The 20303-nt window shown below is 58.6% G+C and overlaps 4 protein-coding genes across 7 annotated transcripts in view; 2 read left to right on the forward strand and 2 right to left on the reverse strand.

Annotated features, from left to right (window-relative positions):
- Positions 1–20303, forward strand: part of PHB2 (prohibitin 2) — a 126538-nt gene that overhangs the window by 77043 nt on the left and 29192 nt on the right. The gene's annotated exons all lie outside the window — the stretch shown is intronic.
- On the forward strand, positions 231–2583 carry SPSB2 (splA/ryanodine receptor domain and SOCS box containing 2). 2 transcript variants are annotated; one of them, XM_077759090.1, is made up of 3 exons: positions 231–349; positions 582–1325; positions 2194–2583. In XM_077759090.1, exons 2-3 carry the CDS (start codon positions 662–664, stop codon positions 2319–2321), a joined length of 792 nt encoding a protein of 263 aa, XP_077615216.1. In that variant the 5' UTR covers positions 231–349; positions 582–661; the 3' UTR covers positions 2322–2583. The 2 variants fall into 2 exon arrangements, with proteins under 2 accessions (XP_077615216.1, XP_077615217.1); XM_077759091.1 differs by having other exon boundaries at positions 231–323.
- On the reverse strand, positions 2730–6366 carry TPI1 (triosephosphate isomerase 1). Its single transcript, XM_077759092.1, has 7 exons — positions 6164–6366; positions 4768–4891; positions 4569–4653; positions 4362–4494; positions 3974–4059; positions 3451–3538; positions 2730–3360 (listed from the first exon to the last, which is right to left on the reverse strand). The coding sequence occupies exons 1-7, from the start codon at positions 6318–6320 to the stop codon at positions 3242–3244; spliced, it is 792 nt and encodes a 263-aa protein (XP_077615218.1). The 5' UTR covers positions 6321–6366; the 3' UTR covers positions 2730–3241.
- Positions 7146–20222, reverse strand: USP5 (ubiquitin specific peptidase 5). Of its 3 annotated transcripts, none has more exons than XM_077759086.1 (20): positions 19940–20222; positions 17059–17184; positions 16721–16787; positions 16386–16519; positions 16084–16229; positions 15658–15842; positions 15125–15219; positions 14276–14469; positions 13478–13549; positions 13119–13206; positions 12865–12990; positions 12256–12409; positions 11756–11930; positions 11067–11155; positions 10334–10456; positions 9609–9752; positions 9382–9527; positions 9006–9159; positions 8622–8706; positions 7146–7789 (listed from the first exon to the last, which is right to left on the reverse strand). In XM_077759086.1, the coding sequence occupies exons 1-20, from the start codon at positions 20147–20149 to the stop codon at positions 7696–7698; spliced, it is 2607 nt and encodes an 868-aa protein (XP_077615212.1). In that variant the 5' UTR covers positions 20150–20222; the 3' UTR covers positions 7146–7695. The 3 variants fall into 3 exon arrangements, with proteins under 3 accessions (XP_077615212.1, XP_077615211.1, XP_077615213.1); XM_077759085.1 differs by having other exon boundaries at positions 10265–10456; XM_077759087.1 differs by lacking the exon at positions 19940–20222 and adding an exon at positions 19669–19753 and having other exon boundaries at positions 10265–10456.

The following is a 20303-nucleotide window of genomic DNA, read 5'->3' on the forward strand; positions in this document are numbered from 1 at the left end:
GGCCAGAGGTTAACCGTCCGGTAATGGGCCCTAGGAGGACGGGTCCTCTTGGCGGGGCGTGGCCTCGACCTGAGTGGAGTGTAAACCTCGCGCGAGGAGCCCCGCGGTGGGGTGGCCAAGGGGCGGAGAGCGACCTGGGGCGGCGACGAGAGGGTTAACCGCCCCCGAGGGCCTCCGTGGGGGCGGGGCCTGGGGGCGGGGCGAGGCCGAGGGAGGTGCTGGAGGCGGAAGCGGCCGGCAGTCTGCGCCCTACCCGGCTCGGCTCTCTTCCGCGGGCTTCCTCCTGAGGGCCCGTGACCTCCCGGCCTGGGAAGCCCAGCGAGGTGCGGGGGCGGTGACGGGGCACGAGGTGGGCAAAGGGCACGGCCCCCGGAGAGGTCCAAAGCAGGCGAACCGGGGAGAGTCTCGGCAGAGCGGGACAGATGGGCGAGGGCAGGGTGATGGGCCTAAGAGCCTTGGGGGAGCGAAGAGGGAGTGGAGGGGTGGTGGGCAAACATGCGTGAAAAGATGGGGCTCCTGCGTGGGGAGTCCCCGCCAGGATCGTGTCCTTTACACCCTCTTCTCTCCCAACTCCTCTCTAGATCAGTCCCGAGCGGGAGATCAACTTTCAGAAGAGAGGCGCCCCAGCAAGACTCCGGGAGTCCTCCAGCTCCAAACCTCCATGGGCCAGACGGCCCTGGCAGGGGGCAGCAGCAGCACCCCCACCCCACAGACCTTGTACCCTGACCTCTCCTGTCCCGAGGGCTTGGAGGAGCTGCTGTCTGCTCCCCCTCCTGATCTGGGAGCCCAACAGCGCCACGGCTGGAACCCCAAGGACTGCTCTGAGAACATCGAGGTCAAGGAAGGGGGGTTATGCTTTGAGCGGCGGCCCGTGGCCCAGAGCACTGATGGGGCCCGGGGTAAGAAGGGCTACTCGCGGGGCCTGCACGCCTGGGAGATCAGCTGGCCCCGCGAACAGAGGGGTACCCACGCCGTGGTGGGCGTGGCCACGGCCCTAGCCCCGTTGCAAGCTGACCACTATGCGGCGCTGCTGGGCAGCAACAGCGAGTCGTGGGGCTGGGACATTGGTCGGGGGAAGCTATACCATCAGAGCAAGGGGTTCGGGGCCCCCCAATATCCAGCCAGACCTCAGGGTGAGCAGCTGGAGGTGCCGGAGAGGCTGCTGGTGGTTCTGGACATGGAGGAGGGAACTCTGGGCTACGCTGTTGGGGGCACCTACCTGGGGCCAGCCTTTCGAGGACTGAAGGGCAGGACCCTCTATCCGGCAGTAAGCGCTGTCTGGGGCCAGTGCCAGGTCCGCATCAGCTACCTGGGCGGAAGGAGAGGTGAGGCCTGGGGCAGGTGTGGGGAGAGTGTTCTGTTACTGGTGGCTGTGGTTTGGGATGGAAGCTCAGTACCTTACAAGAGCAGAGGGAATGGGCCTTCATCTGACCCGCCTCCGGTGCGGGGCATGGCTAAGGGTCTTCACAGATAGGACTTAACGTAGTCGTCTCAGCAGCAATAGGGGTGAAAGTGAGGCTTGGGAAAGCAACTTGCCAGTAAGTGGTGGGTGAGCCCTCAGAACAGGGGGAGGCACTCGAGGGATTAGGGATTCACAGCAGATATCAGCTCCTAGAGCAAGAGGTGCACAGGGTTACGTGGGTGCTGGGCACCCAGGGTGTGTCGGATTCCCTGGGTTCTGATCTGTGGTACTTCCTTTCTCAAATCCCAGTAAGGGGCCTTTGAGGCCCTGGGCCCCCTGGAAGGTGAGCACTGAAAGAGGCAGGGCCTTGGGGTGGGACTTCAGGGGAGGGGCCTCCTCTAAAAGGGAGGGGGCCAGAGCTGGGGGGCTCATTGAACTGTTCTCTGCAAGCCCTAGAGTACTGCTGCCCCCATCCCCCATGGCCGGCTGTTACAGAGCGGAGGAGGGCTCATCACCCCAGCTCCAAGGCTCTATGGAATCAAAGCCTAGACCAGCTCTGCCACTGTCATAACTTGCTTGGCCTCTTGCTTACAGGGCCTTAGTTGGAGCTTCACCCCCAGCTGACCGGGGATAAACGTGCAGAGCCTCCCGCCCCAGGGTGCCTTCGCTCTCCCTCTCAGCCAAGACTCAGAGCAGGAAGGCAGAGGAGAACTTGGGCAAGAGCCTGTAGTTTGAGGAGGTCTGGCTGGTGGCTGCACCCCTACTCACCTTCCCCTCCTTCTCTCTCCCAGCGGAGCCACACTCCCTTCTGCACCTGAGCCGCCTGTGCGTGCGCCACGCCCTGGGGGATACCAGGCTCGGCCAGGTATCTGCTCTGCCCTTGCCCCCTGCCATGAAGCGCTACCTGCTCTACCAGTGACCTCTGTGATACCAGATTGTGCTGGCGCCTTAGAACCATCCGTCCCTTGGGGAGCGGGGAGGAGGCCCTGCTGGCCTAGACCAGCTACTTAACGCCATTGGGGGGGGAGGGTCTGGTGAGGCTGGGCCCCTACCCCAACCCTAGCACTGGGGAGCCCTACACCCCCAGAGCCATCCAGAGGGGTGGAAGGGAGGGAGCTGTTATTCAAGGCTACGGTGGCTTCATACGCAGGACACTTTTTCAAGTAAAAACAGTAAGAGATGTGCTGTTGTAGAAACCTGTTTGTGTGTGGGGGGAGGGGTGTTTTTGTTTTTTGTTTTTTTTTTGGTACAAGTGTCCTGTGGCTGCCGCACAAAGGAAAAAGAAGGTAAATGGGCAAGGACAGTGAAGAAGGTCAAACCGCAAGACTTAGTGCCAGGTGTTTATTTCCCCCACACGTGGGATTGCTCACAGACACAACACACGCAGGCATTGGCGCCATGGGAGAGAAGCACCCCTGGCCTCTGAGGGGAGAGCAGGATGTTCTCTCGGCCCTTGGCCTCATGGCGCGAGACAGGAGAGCAGGATGGCTTCTCTTTCCTGCCCTCACTGGGGCCCGAGTGGGGCGGGGGGGAGGGAGGACCCATGAGCAAATTCCACCCCTTTCCACCTCTCAGCCAAGGAGGAGCCAACTTGGTGATGTGTTTAGTTCCAACCACTACAGTCAGTGGAGAAGGGGTGGGCCTGGTCCCGACCATTACAGGGTGAGGTGTAAACAGTAAGGAAGAGGTATAGTCGTCTGGCCACAAGGGGGGCAGGTGACACTGTCAGAAGCATGTGCGGGGTGGGGGTGTGTGCGTGGGGGGGTAGGAGCACAGTCACTGGGCTTCTGAGCTACCTAGTCCCTGGCTTAGCAGGACGAGCAAGAGAGGTGGACGGGCTTATTGTTTGGCATTGATGATATCCACAAACTCGGGCTTGAGGGAAGCGCCGCCCACGAGGAAGCCATCCACATCAGGCTGGCTCGCCAGCTCCTTGCAGGTTGCCCCGGTCACAGAACCTGGGAAGGGAGAAGAGACAGGGAATGGTCAGGGAAGGGGCAGGAGGGCCAAGTCTACCCCCAGCTCGGGCTGGAGCCAAACCCACTTACCTCCGTAGATGATACGGGTGCTCTGAGCCACCGCGTCAGAGACGTTGGACTTAAGCCATCCCCGGAGCTTTTCATGTACCTCCTGGGCCTAGAACGAGAAGCCAGGCTACATAAGCCTCTTTCTGCCTTCCACTCAGAGGCTAAAAGACCCTGGGCCCCACGGAGGAGAGGCAGTGTGGTTTCGGGACAAGAGCCCTGCGATCTGGGTCAGAATACCACAGCTCCGGTTCCACCCAGGCCCCGGAATGGATGCCCTTGGACAAATCACTCTCCTTCTCTGGGCTTGGGGGGGCTCATTGTTATTATTATTTTGTAGGTATTTTTAAAGTAATCTCTACACCTAGTGTGGGACTTGAACTCATGAGCCCTAGATCACGAGTCAAATGCACTACGGATTGAGCCAGGCAGATGCCCCGGGGGGTTCCTGTCTTTAAACCCGAGGGGTTGGCTCAGGTGATCTCTGTGGCAGTCTAGTCCTACCGAGGCGGGGTAAGGTGAGGGCAGAGTTCCTGGGCTTGGTTACCTGCTGGGGTGTTGCAGTCTTGCCAGTACCAATGGCCCATACAGGCTCATAAGCCAGGACAACCTTGCTCCAGTCTTTCACGTTATCTGTGGGACAGAGATCACAGGTGGAAGAGTGAACACGAAGGAGCAAGCCCGCCCTCAGCCCAGGGAATGATGATGATGGTGCCCTAATGCCCCCTGGTGGCTATTGGAGCAACTCCAAGTGGCATCTCTAACATCCAAGGCAGGAACACAAGCGATCTGGATGATGCAAGGGTTCTAACCTTCCTCCTTCCTTTCCTGTATCAGCCTGGGATGGGGGTCAAATTAGGCTGCAGGGCATCTCACCCCACCTTCTGTGCCTCCACAGCCCTTCCCAGTTCAAAGGTCCCTTTTTATGGAGTTACCTGCGATGACCTTGGTTTGCTCGAAAACGACCTTCTCAGTGATGCCAGCCTCCCTCTCATCTAGCTTCTCCCCAATGCAGGCAATGACTCCAAGTCCCTCCGCCAGGGCGTGGGCCACTTTCTGTCCAATCAGCTGTTGGGTAACAGATCTGGTGAGACACCCCTCCTGGATAAGGCATCTCTTACCTCCTCCTCCTGGTTACTAACCTCATCTGACTCCCCGAAGACATGCCTTCTTTCCGAGTGCCCTAGGACTACCCATGTGGCTCCACAGTCTTTGATCATGCCAGGGCTAAAGGAAGAGAGAGAAGGCCATGCTTCAGCTGAGAGCCCACCCTTTGGCTTCCCCTCAGTGAGGAAATTGAGGGCAGAGCCCCCACGCACCCCTCTCACGCCTGCATCTCACCTGATCTCCCCGGTAAAGGCTCCGTTAGTCACTTTGTAGCAGTTCTGCGCAGCCACAGCAATCTTGGAATCTAGCTTCTGCCGTGCAAAGTCGATGTAGGCGGTGGGGGGTGCACATACCACTTCTGGAGAGATGATGGCACAAGGGGATGAAGTCACATGGAAGCCATTCTCCAGACTCCATCCCGTGTCCTGGGGTCCCCTCACCTGATTTCTCAGTTCTGCTCTCCACTCCTTTTCATTCCAGCAGGATCACCTTTGTCTACTCGCCAGTCCAGGCTGGGCCCGTACCCAACTCCGGAGCTTTCCGGGTGTCCCTGGGAGGCCATGGCCCTTGCCCTGCCCTTTGCTCTTTAACAGCTGTGGTTCTGATTTCCCCAGGCTATTCTGGGCCTGGGCACCTCCTAGACTCAGCATTCTCTTGGAGCCAACCACGCCTCCCTTCTAAAATAGCCCATCCTTGGGGCGCCTGGGTGGCTTAGTCGGTTGAGCGTCCGACTTTCGCTTAGGTCATGATCTCGCGGTTCGTGGGTTCGAGCCCCGCGTCGGGCTCTGTGCTGACTGCCAGCTCAGAGCCTGGAGCCTGTTTCTGAGTCTGTGTCTCCCTCTCTCTCTGACCCTCCCCTGCTCACACTGTCTCTCTCTCTCTCCTAGGAAAAAAAAAAAAAAAGAATAAAATAGCCCATCCTTACCACCCCGAGCAAGGATTTTTAGTAAAAGCAGAAGCAGCCAACTCCTGGGGTTTGTACTGGGTCTTTGGGGAATAAACCAAGGCCTGTTTTGATCAGGCCCGTGGTTCTGTGACTTGGGTGAGTGGGAGGGTAAAGACTCTGCCCGTGGGTGGCAGGGAGACGACTAGCTTATAGAGGGAGGCCTGGTGCTTTCCCGTCTGCAGCCTGGAGAAAACTGTAGGATCGCTCCTCATTCCCCAATGGCCCATCTTGTTCGGCACCTGCTCAGCCCCTTCGTCGGAGGGCAGCAGGCATCCAGGCTGAGGAGGGTAAAGGATGGAGCGTGTAGTTTAACAGGCCGCCGCCGCTAGGCTGGGGGACGCGGCCCGCCCATCGAGGCGCGGGGAGGAGTCGCGGGCTACGTGCGGCGGCGCACGGAGCAGACGGCCGAGGGGGCAGGTAGCTGGAACCCCGCACGCAGGCTCAGCCTCCTCCCCACGCTCGGGGGCTGTCGCCAGCCTCCTGCGATCGTCCGCAGGGGCTCCGCTCCTATCCCCGGCTCCTGATGGGTGCAGCCCAAGTCCTCCTGATGACCCACGAAATCCTTTCCCGCCCCACGGCCGGAGGCCACCATTAAATGTGGCCCCACCCTTCCTCCTTCGACACACCTCCGGTATTGCGGCTGCAGGGTCAGAGTCTGGAGCCCCCAATAGGCCTTGTCCTCACCCCTGCATCCAGGTCCACTTGGGCACCCGGCTGAGCGCGGGAGAGCGCGCTGCCANNCCTTGGCCGCGTTCAGAGTGGTGATGAGTTCCCCCAGGTTCTTCTTCCGCCCATTCATCTTCCAGTTCCCCCCGACGAAGAACTTCCTGGAGGGCGCCATGGCGCTGGGTCCGACACACTGAAGGTCAGTATCACCGCGCAGCCGCTGCCACTGCCCGCTTATATAGAGGGCCGTGAGGCAGAACTCCGCNCGCCCCCCGCCCCAGCCGCGGGTGTTGCAATGTTCGGATGTTGCCCCAGTTATTGTAGCAACGTTCCAGGGGCGTCCGGGGGCTCAGTCGCCTCAGCATCCGTTGCCCGGCTTTTGAGAGAAGGCGAGAACCTGCGCCCAGAAGAGCCCCCACTTCACGACTGCAGCCCCCCGGAGGGCCAAAGGTGGCCCGAGATCACGTTGCCCGCCGGGACCGAGGGAGCCTTGAGGGGCATCTCTCCAACTCTGAGAAAAGGACCTCCCTTCCCCCGACGAAGTGGCTGCCCCCCTCTGACCTACCCAGGGGAAGCCTGGTCCCACAGTTACCCGGCAAGTAACAGGGTTCAGAGGGGGCGGGGCCGCCCACATTGGCTAGAAGCCGGGCAGCTGGACGGGAGGCAGTTTGAGAAACCACCCCGTCCTCCGGGTGTCCCGCTCTGCTCCAGCTGGCCAACCCCACACCAGGACCTAGGGGACCTGGGACATTTGGGAAATACCCCCTTGGGCCCCCTCCTGCTGTGACTGCTGAAGGCAGGGCTCTTCACCCCCATCTTTGCTCTGACAGCCCCCACCTCCCCCTCATTTCACACCCGATTTCCCAAAAACTCTAGAACTAGTGAAAAGTTGAGAACTGCCGATGGAGGGGGCAGGGGTGGGGGCGCACCCAGCAGACCGGACACTCCTGCTCGCCCAAGGCAAGAGAAATCTCCCTTAAGGTACCAAACAGGACACAACTTAGCCATTGTACTTTTATTCACATCGTGTATTTTGGCATTTTCCAGAGAAGGGCAGGGAAGAGACAGGTGGGGGAAGGGCAGGCGGGAGGGCTGGGGACCCCGTTTCCCTCCCAGCCCTCCTTGCCTGACCACACAGGGAGCAAACACAAAGGGGGAGGGCAGGCACCAACGCCCCCTCCTGTGGAAGAGGCTGCACAAAGCTACACCCACGCGCACACACAAGCCCCCCTCCACACAGGGGCCGCCAGGGTTACACAGAGAAGCAGAGCACTGTGGGTTCAAGGGGCGGGGAAAGCAACAAAGTCTCCTCACAGACAGGTGGCCGGCCCCTCCCACCCCCTTCCTGCCCCCCCAAGCCCCAAAGTCTCTGGAGTGTCCCCGCTCGGCCTGGCCATTCTTCTATGGCCTCTCGCTTCTTCCCTGCTGCTGAGGACGAAAAGAAAAAGGGAACAGAGCAGGGGTGGGGCTGGAGTCCATTCCTCAGCCCCTGTCCCTCATGCCAGATGGTCTGTCCCCCGTCCTCAGTGGTAAGGGGTCAGGGCAGGCTCTTAGCTGGCCACTCTCTGGTAGAAGTAGATGTAGCCCAGGTCCTTGGGCGGCTTCTCAGAGGCACACACTTTCTGGTCGTTGTAGATCACCCATCTGGGGAAGCAGCAGGTGGAGAAAGACGAACAGACAGGGCGTCAGCTTAGTTTCTGACACAGCGCCTGGTCCTGGTGATTCTGGGGCACAGACTCCCAGCATTCTCAACCTGGGCCCCTAAACCTACAGTCTAGCTGCTACCTGCCTGCAGGGAGCATCCAGGTCTCATTCCCGACTCCCCAGTCTTCAAATCCTCCAGTATCTCTACAGCCACCCCCGCCCATTCCTGCCTGGCTCTGGTCCGGTCAGCGAACGGTTTCTGTAAAGGGCAGCGCAGTAAATAGTTTAGGTTTTGCAGGCTATCCGGTCTCTGACACAATGACTCAACGTTCATGTTGCAGCGTGAAAATAGCCACAAATGATACATACATGAGTTAAGTGCGGTGAAGTTTATTAAAAGTTTATTTATGGGGTGCCTAGGTGGCTCTGTCCGCTAAGCATCGGACTCTCAATTTCCGCTCAGGTCATGATCTCACAGTTCGTGAGTTTGAGCCCTGCGTCCGGCTCTGCACCGACAGCACAGCGCCTGCTTGGGATTCTCTCTCTCCCTCTCTGCCCCTCCCCGGCTCAGGCTCTTTCTCTCTCTCTCAAAAATAAATAAAACTTAAAAAAAAAAAAAAATCACTTTATTTGTAAAAGCAGGTGGCCAGATGCAGCGCTGGGGCTATAGTTTGCCGATCCCTGCAGTCAGGCATTGTGTCCACGTGCGCTGTATCTGCGCCCCCCAACCCAGCAGGCCTTCTCCTGTAAATATTCTAAGGACTTCCAGGATGTCCCCCCCTCACTCTCACCACCGCTCCCCAGTTTGGAAGGTACACGGCCAGCCCCTCACCTGCCTTCCTTCTTGATGTGGCAGACATAGTGACCACACATGGTAGAGGTGCCCATGTGGCTGATGAAGGCAAAGAGCTGATACTCTAGAGAAGGGGAGGGGGGTGCAGAGAACACAAGGACAGGAATCCTTGAGCGACATCCAAAGGTGCATCCAGAAGCTCAAACTTGGGACACAAGTTTCAGGGAATGGGGGGCATGTACTGAGTCACAAGTCTGTCTCAGACTCCCAGAATCCCCCCTTCAGAAGCCAGGTCAGCGGAAAGAAGTCTCTGGGCCCCCGGGGCACCCCCCTCTCGCCCCGAGGGAGGCAGAGCTGCCTTGGAATGAGGGTCTGAGAGCGGACTGGCTAGGTCCCAGCAGCCCGTTTCCCGGGGACACTCACTTCCAGGGCCATCCCGAACTTTCGGTCCCACTGGCACAGACTCAGAGATGGAGTCAGCAGCCGAGCGGCCCTCCGAGATGTCCATGGCGGCTTCTGCATCCAGATCATCAATGTGACTGAAGATCCAGTCCACAGCCCTTTCTAAACTATTGTTCTTGGAGAGGAGGGAAGCGTTACTCTTTCCAACAGGTTCAGGGCAAGCAAACCACCAGGGAAGGGCTCGGCTCCTTCATTGCAGCCATGAGAGGGTGGAGCCTCAGGCTTGGCCCTTACCACCCCGGCTGCCCTTGGTCTCACCGACAAAGGACGGAACCTCCCCCCACCACCAGCTTCTTCCCCGCAGGCCCCCAGTCCTGAGCTGGGGGACACCCCGTACCGTGGCCCGGAGAGCTTTCAGGGCCTGGTCCCGGGAGAAGCCCATGGAGACAATGGTGCTGACGCAGTCCTCGGGCGGGGGGTCGGCTGCCGCACTGGTGGAGCCAGGCCCGCTGGAGCCGGGCAGGATGAGGGGGTTTGCAAAATCTGTTTGGGGGGGGGAAGGGATGCAGTGTGTGTACAGGCAGGACGGTGGCCCTGTGCTGCCCTGCTACCCACCCCGCCTACCTGGATCGTCCATGTGTGACATAACCCAGTTCATGGCGGCCTCAGCCCCGCTGTTGCCCGTGTAGTAGACGGCTTTGCGGCAGGCGTCCATAGGGAAACCCATCTCCACCAGCTGGATGATGACGGATTCATCCAACATGGGTGCTGTTGGGGGAGAAGCGAGGGCACGGTGACCCGGCTCCTTGGGCCCCTATCTGCTCCTCCTCCCGCCCACAGTGCACTCCCTGGGCCCTCTCCCAACCCCCCGTTCCATGCATTTTTCTTCCATGGTGTGGCATCGGACTCCAGAACTAAAATGACAGCATCACGTAGCGGGGGCCCGGCAGTACTGAAGACATGGAACTGAGGCTAAAGGTCTCCCACGGATCCCCTTCCTTGCCCCCGTCACGAACGGGCCCCGCTTCTGGAGTATGACGCCTCGAGCCCACCCCATGCAATGAGGTTAACGAAGCAGAGAGGTGATTAGCCAGTGCTACTGCCGGCCACACATACAGTGTGGCCGCGAGTGCTCTGCTCCGTCCTCCCATCCATCAAGAGGGCAGGGGAAATTTGAAAGGGAGGACAGGAGAAATACGAAGGGCAGGGTCAAGGGGAGGCAGGCAGAGAAGACCCCCATTGGCAAAGGAGAGAGACAGGCAGGAAGAAGAGTCACTAACATGTCGGAGAGGAGAAGTGAGGGGAGCAGAAGGAGTCTTCGTCTTCGTTGCCATAGAAACCAAGGCTACCTTTGGGCTCATCCGGAGTGACCAGGGGTGGGGCAATGTCAGGCAGCTCCTCCTCTCCAGGCTGCAGCCCTGTACCCCTCAACTGGGAGATCTCTAGCTCCTCTGGCATCTCGATGGACACATCTGAAATTGGAATGGCAGGCAAAGGGTCACCTCAGCAGCTCCCTGGGGCCCTTCCTGAAAAAGCCCTTTGGGAAATCTCAAAGCCCGGCCCCATACGTTGGCCCCGCTCTGCAATAAGGAGCTGCTCACAACAGCACCGGTGTTAGGGGGTCCCGGTGCAATACGATGGTGGGCCTGGGAACCTGGAGACCTGGATTCTAGTCCTAGACCTACCACCCATGAGCTACGGCAAGGATGGGCGCCTCCCACAGGCACAACAATGATTTTCTCCCTCTGCGGGCCTCAACTGACCTAAGGGAATGAAGCTAAGTTAGCTGCTCTCCAAGTCGGCAGGGGCTGGAAGACTCACGAGAACTGTTTCAAAATTATCTATGGGACATCTTACCAAGCACAAAAGAAAATCGCTGTTGCTTGTAAATCATCGCTATGACAGCAAGTGTTTTAATAGTTTTAGGCTGTGCCTTCCAAACTTGCCTTACTTTGAAACGGTCAGGGCAATGTTTTCCTCCTTCAGAGGAAAAGTTGAAGCAGCGCTGGTTTATGCTGATAAGGCCCCTTCTTTTCCTAGCAGTTTCTGCTTAACCTCCCTCACTCGTCCCAGCGACCATACCCAGTTTCTTGGGCACCCAGTCTAAGCCGAAGGTGAACTTCTTGATCTGGATGACCAGGTAGTCGGGGAAAGAGGCAAATCGTGTGGTCCTGGGGAAGAGAGAATGTCCTGGTACCCAAAGAATCCCAAAGTCCTCCTGTCCTGAAACCTCCACCCAGGGTTTGGCCTCTCCCTGATCAAAGCCCTGATGCCCAGAAGATACTCTGGATTCTCATCTATTCTCATCTCGCCTGGGGCAGGCCTCGGAGCCGTCTGCGGACAAGGGGCAGCAAAAGTCAGGGGCCTGTCAAAGGGGAGGAGGGGCTGGCTGAAATCCCCTGGAACCAAAGCACTCCTTCAGATCTCCAGTATAGGTTCACGACAGAATCAGGCGCAAACTAAGTCCATTTGCTAGAAATCCAAATCCCGTCTGCAAGGGACACTACGTGCTTTCGCCCTGACTGAGGGAGTTGAGCAGACCGAAGCTGTGCTAACATGTGACCCCGTACAGAAGAGGGAGCGGCCGGGGCAGCACAAGGTAATGTGGTCATCAGCTATGTCTACTCCTGCCAGGGCCTCTTGGTTCCCCCAACTGATGCAGCCCTGAGAGTCCAACCACAAAGGGACAGAAGGACAAGAGAGGCACACAGTGTCACCGGGGTTACCCCGACACTGGCCTGGAGCCGGAGGCGCAGGCCAACGGGACTTACTTGACGGCTACCGATTTGGCCTGCAGGGCGGTGCTCCAGAAGTCGTCCACCTGCTCCGGGGCCCCGTAGGCCTCCAGGCAGGAGCTGAAGGGCACCTGGGCCCGAACCAGCTCCGGCAGGGGCAGCTTCTCCTCCTCGGCTTGCCGCTTCTTCTCCTCATACTCCAGCAGCTCCTCTGGGGACAGAATTGACGGGTGAACCCTTCAGAGGGCACTGTCTCTTTCCCTCCTCAGCCCTGCTTTAGACTGCCTCAACATCTGTGACTGTGTTGGACACCCTCCCCACACCCACTGGCCACACCCCCACGTACGATCTTGCCCCTCTTTCCCAGCGCAGCTCTGACATGCAAAGGTGATCCTGCCCCCCCGAGGTGGCCCAGCTTCGGGCCTCTGGTTGGGGGGGCAGGGCGTACTGTGGGCTCTGCTCCCATTAAGGTGCCCGAGCACTCCTCCGACACCTCAGAGCCGCGCTGCACCCAGGCCTCGCTGAGGGCAACCTGCCTTTGTTAAGGGCCGCGTCCATGGGCACCGGCAGCTGCATGATGTAGTCCACACGCTGGGTGTACTTCACCTTCTCCGTGGCCAGGCACTTGATCTTCTCCTCCACCAAGAAGCGGAACACTTCGTTAGGGTTTTCCGAGCTCCGGCAATTCCTCTACGGGAAAGAGGCAGGGTGGGGAGGTCTGGGCGGCCAGGGAACAGTAGAGGGGCCCGAAAGGGACCCTGGGGAGTCAGGGAGAGAGAGCGGAGCAGAAGGGAGTCCACCAGGAGCCTCTCGGGCCGCAAGAGTAGAACCCTTCCCTAATGAACTCCCCCTCCCCGACCCCGGCGCCGACACAGCACTGGGACCATGGTGGGACACTCTGGTATTTTTCTTCACGAGGAAGAAGCATCTTCCTATCATGTCCTTGGGTGCATGCTGCATTAGTCTGCAAGCCCGTCTGGCATAAGGCTCACTGCCCGGCCTTACTGTTCTCCCCAGGGGCAGCCGCTACTCACAGGGGAAGCCCAGCGTGCCGGGTCCCGAACTGGGGCTGGCGGGGGCTGCCAGGGAAGAAGGGGCAGGAGGAAGCACAGAGAGCCCTGCCCTGCCATCTTCCCAGCCTTTACCTCCACCATGTTGATGAGGTGAAGAAAGAACTCCTGGGCATCCTGCTGCCGGTTGGTGGAGAACTCGGGGTGACCCTTGCCAATGAGGGCCTTGAACATCCGAGGGGCAATGCCATCTTGAACTTCCTAGGCAGAGGCAGGGCAGCGATTCAGCTGGGGCTCAAGAGGCCACCAAGGGGCCTTCTTTAGACATCTCCCAGGCCTCAGTTTCCCCATCATCCCAGAGCTTGGAAGGGACAGAGTCCCAGACTCACCTTCTGCTCTGGCACCTGCTCCCCGTCGCCCGAATCCGGTGCTGGCTTGGAATATTCTCCCGAGAGAAGGCCGTGGCCCAGTTTGGCCCTGCGTTAACATCCAAGAGAACTGCTTAGCTTCAGTCAGCTGTGGATCATCTGACATCTACCTGTGCCTTTTCCTCCCCAACTTGACCGCTGCTTATAGCCCTCAGGCAACTCCCTAGAATGTGAAAACCCTGAGATTCCCCAGGAACCCAACTCAAGGCAGGCAGCACGGCCAGAGGCAAACGTCCTGAGCTGCTGCCCACTCCAGGTGGTCATGGAGGGGAACGGAGGCATACAGGCTGCGAGGCGGTACACAGGACCTGGCTACATACACCTGCGTGCTGAAGTCCTGGGTGGGGTCCGTTGGGGCATTCTGGAAGATCTTCTCCAGCTTGTCCACGTACCTAAGAGCCAAGAGAAGGATAACTGGAGGTGCTTTGGCATGAGTTGCAAGGAAAAGGGGACTATCATCTACTAGATCAGGGGAAGAGGCAACCTTCAGAGTGGGGAGGGACGTGGCTGAAACACGGAGTCCATTTCTTTCCAGCAAGCTGCCCTTCCTCCCCTTCTCAACTACACCAGCATGCAGTGTACCCTGATGCAATCTTTCCCCCCGGCCTCCTCCCCAGAAGCGAGCCAGGGGAAGGGAGAAGGCAGCCTGGAACGGAACGTGTCACTGCGTTGCTAAGTTTTCACATATGCATCATCACGTCCTTCTCAATTAGAAAGCAGACTCACTTATGCCAAGAATCTGCCTTTTTTCTACCTTACTGTCCCAAACCCTCCTCTCCTCCAAATGCTACGTGTCCATGTTAGGCACTCATGTGATGTCACTGGCCTCAGGAAAGACCACCCTCTTGCCCTTGAGTCAATCAGGAAGCCAGTGAGAGCCCCAGGATTCAGTGTTCTGCTCCCAGTGGGGCTCGTGTGGCTAGGTGACAGTGGGGTGGTTCTCGAACTAATGGAGCGTGCCAGCCACGGTGGAACGGGAACAAAGCCTGAGCCAGAACACAGAAGTGCTGAGGGTGGCTGAAGGGGGAGTGTGCCTAGAGGCTGGCGTCCAGGAGGAGAGCTGCGGGGGCAGGGGTCCAAGGCCAAGGGGCCAGTCATGGGGAGAGGGTGCCACTCACTTCCTCTGGAAGTCGGGGATGCTGAAGAGGACCTGGACCACCGAGTTGAGGTAGCAGCTGTTACCCAGGTTCCGGATGCCCGTGTAGCCAGGCCCAAACAAGGGCTTCAGTGGTACACTCGACTCCTGTATCAGCTCCCATTCGCCAATCCGCTGGTTCATGTCTATCTCCAACTCAGTCATGGTCTTGTCCGTCTGCAAGGGAAGGGGTGCTTTAGGCAGGGCGAGAAACTCAGCCCTGATATTTTTACGTAGATCCCTCACAGGGTCCGGGATGCTACCCTGCTGGAGCTTAGAATGTGTTCACTTGTGGCCTCTAATGTGGGAGACGCCCTGGCTATTTCCAGTCCAAGTTCTAGAGGGGCCTCGAGCGATCATCGTTAGTCATCAGGCCTCTTGCTGGGGGAGAGGAAGAAACGAATGCGAGTCCCTCCACTTGAAGTGTTTTTTCCATTCCGAAGTTGCCCCTTCTCACCCTTCAGATCTGTGCTGAAGGTCTTCCTGCTATACGCTAGGGTCGCACCCCCTCTGTCTCTTTCCCGGCGCCCATTGGCTTGTGCTCATTCACTCATGTGCCTGAGCATGTGATTAATATCTGCTTTTCCATCTAGAATGTAAGTCTCCGAAAGGCTATACCTGTCTCATTCACACAGCGACGAGCACAGAGTAGGTGCTCGGTAGTCGGCGATGAACGAATGACGGATATTACAAAGTTTTCCAAAGGGAGCCCAAATGTCCTGGGGACCGGGAGAATCGTGGCAGCTCTCTCCGGTGCGCTATATCAGCCTCAGGCGAGGAAGGGCCTGGCGGGCAGGGGTGAGAAGAATCTGAAGCTGAAAGGGGGTCTCACCTTCTGCATCTTCAGCATGTCGATGCCAAAGTGGGACAGGTGCTCAGCCAGGTTGGGGTCCAGGACCATGTCGTCCTCGTCGTAGGAGTACACATCTAGGGCAGGAGGCAGGGGCAGCATCAGGAGCGGTGGCTCCGGCCTGGCCACCAATCTCACTCCCTGCCATGGCAGGGACAGGAGGAGGAGCCTGTGAGGGTAACTCTCTTGGCTCCTCTGACTATGGGTGAGGTCACAAGCCCTTCTGAGATGGCCTGGGGTAAAAGAGGGCAAGGGCCGCACCTGCTCGTGACTCTACCCCCAGGATAAGGTGCTGGGGTCAGGTGGTTTGGGAAGGACACTCACTATATAGATTATGTTGGTAACGTCTAAGGAGGGGGACCTGGACTTGGGGGGTCAGCTGAAGATCTAGTCTCATCTGCAATATTCTCATCGTTCATCAAGAGGAGGTGTTCCTGTGCTCCCCGGGTCATATACAATGAGTAGACCCCGCTCATTGTAGAGCGCGGAGGCGGCTGGAGGAGGGGCGGGAGTACCGGCTCCGTCGGGTGTGATGGTGCCCAGCTTGACGGCCAGCGGGTAGTTTGTCTCCCTGTAGTGCTCCACGGCGTGGTTGTTGCCCCCACTGCCATCGAAGTAGCGGCGGCCACAGAGAATGGAGCCATCTGTCAGGTTGAGCCACAGGTTCTCTCTCATGTCACACTTGGAACACTTCCAGCCGCTAACCCAGGGAGAAGAAAACACGCTGGACTACACGGTGGGGGTATATGCGGCTGGCCCCCTGCCGGCTGGAAAGCTCGCTCTTCTCCGCCCCTCTGGACGGCCCCTGGCTGAGTTCACCCCTCTCCTGACCCCGTTCCTCGGCCTGCTCCCACCACTCTCGCCCCCCCATCCCCCAGGAGGGTGGCCTCTCTGCCCCTGCTCTGGAGGGTGTGGCTCAAGGTAGAGGGGCCAGGCCTCACCAGGGAGGGATCCGAGCAGGGTTGTCCAGCTGCTTGAGGCTGAAGGCATGCTTAGACACCTGCCGCACTTCCCCATCCCAGGCCTGCACCTCCTGCTTGCGGGAGGCCGAGTCGGCCGACAGCAGGGCCTCCACAGCACTGGTCACCTGGGGGAAGTAGAGGGTCAGAGACGGGGCCCAGCCCCCTGCCCTACGTGCCCCTCCAGCCCCCCAGCCTCCAGCTTTCTCAGCGCTCGCCCAAGACGTCACTGCTCTGGACCTGTGTGCCCTGGGGTCCCCGGCACGGCGGGAAGGCACCCATACCCGGTCTCTGACAATGTCAGGCAGTCCCCCCAGCCCGTCCCGGGCGATCTCCAGGTAATCCGGCAAAATCACAATCTTCACATCCTCATCATATTCATACTTCTCCTCGTTGAGGTCAAACCCGCCTTCGACACCTGGTGAGACAGGGAAGGGGGAGGAGGAGGTAGGACAGCCACCACAGGTAAATGTCCCGCCTCTCTAACAGGACCTCATTTCATCCCCTCTCAGGGCTCTACGGCCACTGGTCAGGCCCATCCTTTGGGGGCCTTTCTAGTCCCTCCAAGGGCAAGAAAGACCAGCTCAGGGAGAACCGGACTGAACGAAATGGTGCTCACCGATAGCCAGCCGGGTGGGCTTCTTTCGGGGGGGGTCTCCAGTGCCTGTAGTAGTGTCCTCCTCTTTCTGCAATGAGGCAGGAAGGGCAGAATCGGCCATGCGTGCCAGGGAAGGGACAGATGGGGAGGGTGGACAGGACAGAGTGGGTTAATCGGGGAAGGGAATGGAGCTCAGACAAAACAAAACATGTGTGCTGAGTTTCAGTAACACCGGCAGAAACGGGCGAGAGGGGGAACGGAGGCCTCTAGGAGGCCAGAACGGAAGAGGCAGATTCAAAATGGAGGCCCAGCGGGACGTGCTTGAAAGTCCCCAGGCCCCGCCCCAGCTCGATGCCTACCGGGCGCCGGGTCCTCCGGAGGTGCAGGTAGACTCGCTGGCCCGTCTTATTGAAATGCCTCTCCACATACTGTTTCCCAAAGCCCAGGAACGTGTTCATGCAGATGTAGAGACCACCCTCGGACTCCTGCAGTGCAACAGGCAGGGGACGAAACAGGGGGCATGAAGCCTGGCTGGGTGGGGAAACCAGGACCCGGGGTCAGAAACTGGTTTCCAAAAGAAAGGCTCTGCGCTCTAACACCACGTGGGAAGTCATTTAGCCTTTTAGGACCCGGACCAGGGCTAAGACGCTCCCCATTCTCCCATGACATTGGTAACAGCAAACAAGGACACCAGGAGCTGAGCCGCACCTGTCAGTCACCATTCCTCATCCTTCTTGCTCCTTCTTTGGGCTTTGGAGCCTTCCAATCAGTAGCAGAGAACTCCCTTTATCTCTTTCCTTAAGGCCAATGGGAATCAAACACCATGGACTTCCAGGGCCAGTGCTTACCCTCAGAGGGAAGAGCGGTCCTTTCCCGGGAGAGGGAAGACTTGCATGTCAGACACTGAATCTCCCCCGCCCACCCTCCAACACGCAATGACAAACCCCGCCTCATCTCCAGGATTCAGAAAACTTTCTGGACTGGAGGAGCAGAGATTTTAGCGCGTGAACAATACACCCAACTCCGGAGCCTGCCAGCGAGCCCAGACTCTTCCTTTACCACACCCTACTAGGTGGCCAAAGCTTGGTCCACGCTGAGTCCTCTCCCTTGTCTCCTGCTAGAGGCCGGCTAACAATGCCTTGTCTGGCGCCCACTGCTATACCTGGACCTCGTTCGGCAGGGACGTGAAGAGCAGCATTCTCCAGCCACTGCCCTGCTGCCTCCCCTCTGACTGATAACTAAATCCCCCACTGATGTCCATCAGCTGCCAACCTCAAAGCCAATCCCTCTCTAGAATAATCTAGCAACACCTGCTGAGACAGCTCAAACACATATAACCCAGGAAGAAAACAGGGAGAGAGAAGGGTCCACCCTAAATCACAGCTAAGGAGGGAGGGTGAGCTTCTCTAACACTGAGCAAGTCGCTCAGTGTCTTTGTGAAGAGAGATGGATAAGGTGGAGGAGGTAACTGGAGAAAACAACAGTCTTCCCTCAGATCCAAGCAACGACGGGCATCTTCTTCCTCGAATAAATGCTTCAGTGGCCTTGAAAAATTCTCTGCTGCGATATGAAAAATAGGGCACCGTCTAAGGCAGTTCCTGGCCCCACAGACTGCTCTGTACCACTCCCTAGGACAGTGTGGATTACAATGTTCGAGAGCGAACGGAGAATTTTTCATCACGGAGGGCAAATAAGCTTTCTACCATGAACCGAATTTGAAGATAATCAAACGTGCTGGCAGTTGGTCAGGAAAGCAACGAGGCCACACTGGAGATCTCTTGACTTGGGATAAAAGAAGGAAAGTATAATAAGCTTACAAAAACACCATGTGGGTTACTCGAAGCAGCTACTCAGCAGAGACAGACAGGAGTGTGAAGAGGGAGCCACTGACTCGTACCATCTGTTGGCACTTAAGAAAAACCTTTCCCTCCTGAGAAAGACAGGACCAAGCCATGCACCTGATGAACCGGATGGCATGCAGGAGCTCTGAGTTCCGGAACTCCTCTGCTGGAATCAGAACTGCTGGGTTTCCCCCAGGCTTGGGAACCCTGCTCTGAGCAGCCCTCTTTAGGCTCTGTGGAAACCAGACTCCAGAGAAGCAGCACACTGACTGAGGGCCAGATTAAAGCCCAGCAAACCAAGCAAACCACAAATCACAGTGATGATCCTGAACTGGGCCTTAGATCACGCTGCTACCCTCAGCACGGGCGGTGCATTAATGAAGCCTTTCCACTCTGACTTGCAGTTTTCCCTGCCACGAGCTGGTCTGGCTGAACACCCTGGGTCCGGCCCAGCGACCGCTTGACGGGAGGGGTGGTAAGGGGGGCGGATCCCAACCAGGCTGCTGCCTTCTCAGCTCAGGCTCTGGCCAGGCCAAAGGCTAGTCTCTGCTTGAGGGTGACACAGGAAGGCAGCACTGCAGGAAGGGAGGGTGCGGGTGGAGCCTGCAAAACGTGAAGCATGGTGTGGGTGGAGGCTTTGTCTAGTCCAGAGTGGGAGCGGGATGGGAGAGGGGGTCTTAGTATCATCCACGAAAGACACGGTCTCCCTGGGAATACTTTTAAAAGGGTTCCCTCTGCTCTCTGTGATGGGCGGGGAAAGGGGGGCTGCGGCCACAGTTCACCTCAAAGGAGAAACGACGAGAGCTTTCCTCCCTTCTTTCCTCTCCTCCCTACCACCAATGACCCACCTCCCCGCCCCCTGTCCACATTAACCGTGGGTGGAGTCTAACACGGCCTTTCTCAGAACCGGCCTTCGGCACGGTCACTTCCAGACTACTAGGCGCCCAGGAACTGCAATCCCCACCCTCCAACCCAAACCCCGGCCCAAGAACAGTGCGGGGTCGCCCCATCCCTCCCACACGAGACTACAAAACCCGGAGAGCCGTGCGCGGCAGGCAAGGGCAACTCCCAGGTTTTCGCAGGCCTCCACTTGGGGGATGTAGTCCAGCGATCGGGGCGCGCCTCTACCTTGGAACGGCAGTGAGGGGAGTGAGCGACTACGATCCCCACAGTGCTCCACGAGGCGGGGACCGGGTGAGGCGGACGCGGAGGCTTCCGGGGGCAGTAGTCCCACGACAACGCCAGCTAATTAAAAGCAACGGCAGGGAGGAGCGTGGGAAACTACAAGTCCCATGGTGCATCGCAGGGAGGCGGTAGCCCAAGCCTTGCAGGCCCCGGCAGAATGACCAGGGCGATGGAACGAAGTCGTGCTCGCTTCGGGCGTGGGGAGTGGGCTTACCGGTGTGTCGAAGGAGAAGGCGCACTCGTCTTTGTGGACCCGGTCTCCAGCCTTAGGAACCCGGATCGTCGGTAATACTGACAGCAGCGCCTCCTCACTCAGCTCCGCCATGACACCGGCAGCAGCTCCTCCACACACAGCAGCTCCCACCGTTCCCAGTCCCCCACCCCCTAGTCTGGCCGTCCAATGAGCACTACTCGTTAGGGGCATGCGCTAAAGGGAGGACGCGCGAGAATGGCAGTTGGACGCAGCCTGCCTACTAGTGCTCCGCCCTCTGCCCTACTCTTGACTGACGCCAATGAAAAGCGCTTCTAATGCAACCGATGGTCGAAAGAACCAATCCCACTCTCCCAGGGCAGAGCGC

The sequence above is a fragment of the Crocuta crocuta genome, unplaced genomic scaffold (assembly GCF_008692635.1).
Source record: "Crocuta crocuta isolate KB4526 unplaced genomic scaffold, BGI_CrCroc_1.0 scaffold72, whole genome shotgun sequence".
Lineage (NCBI taxonomy): Eukaryota > Metazoa > Chordata > Mammalia > Carnivora > Hyaenidae > Crocuta > Crocuta crocuta.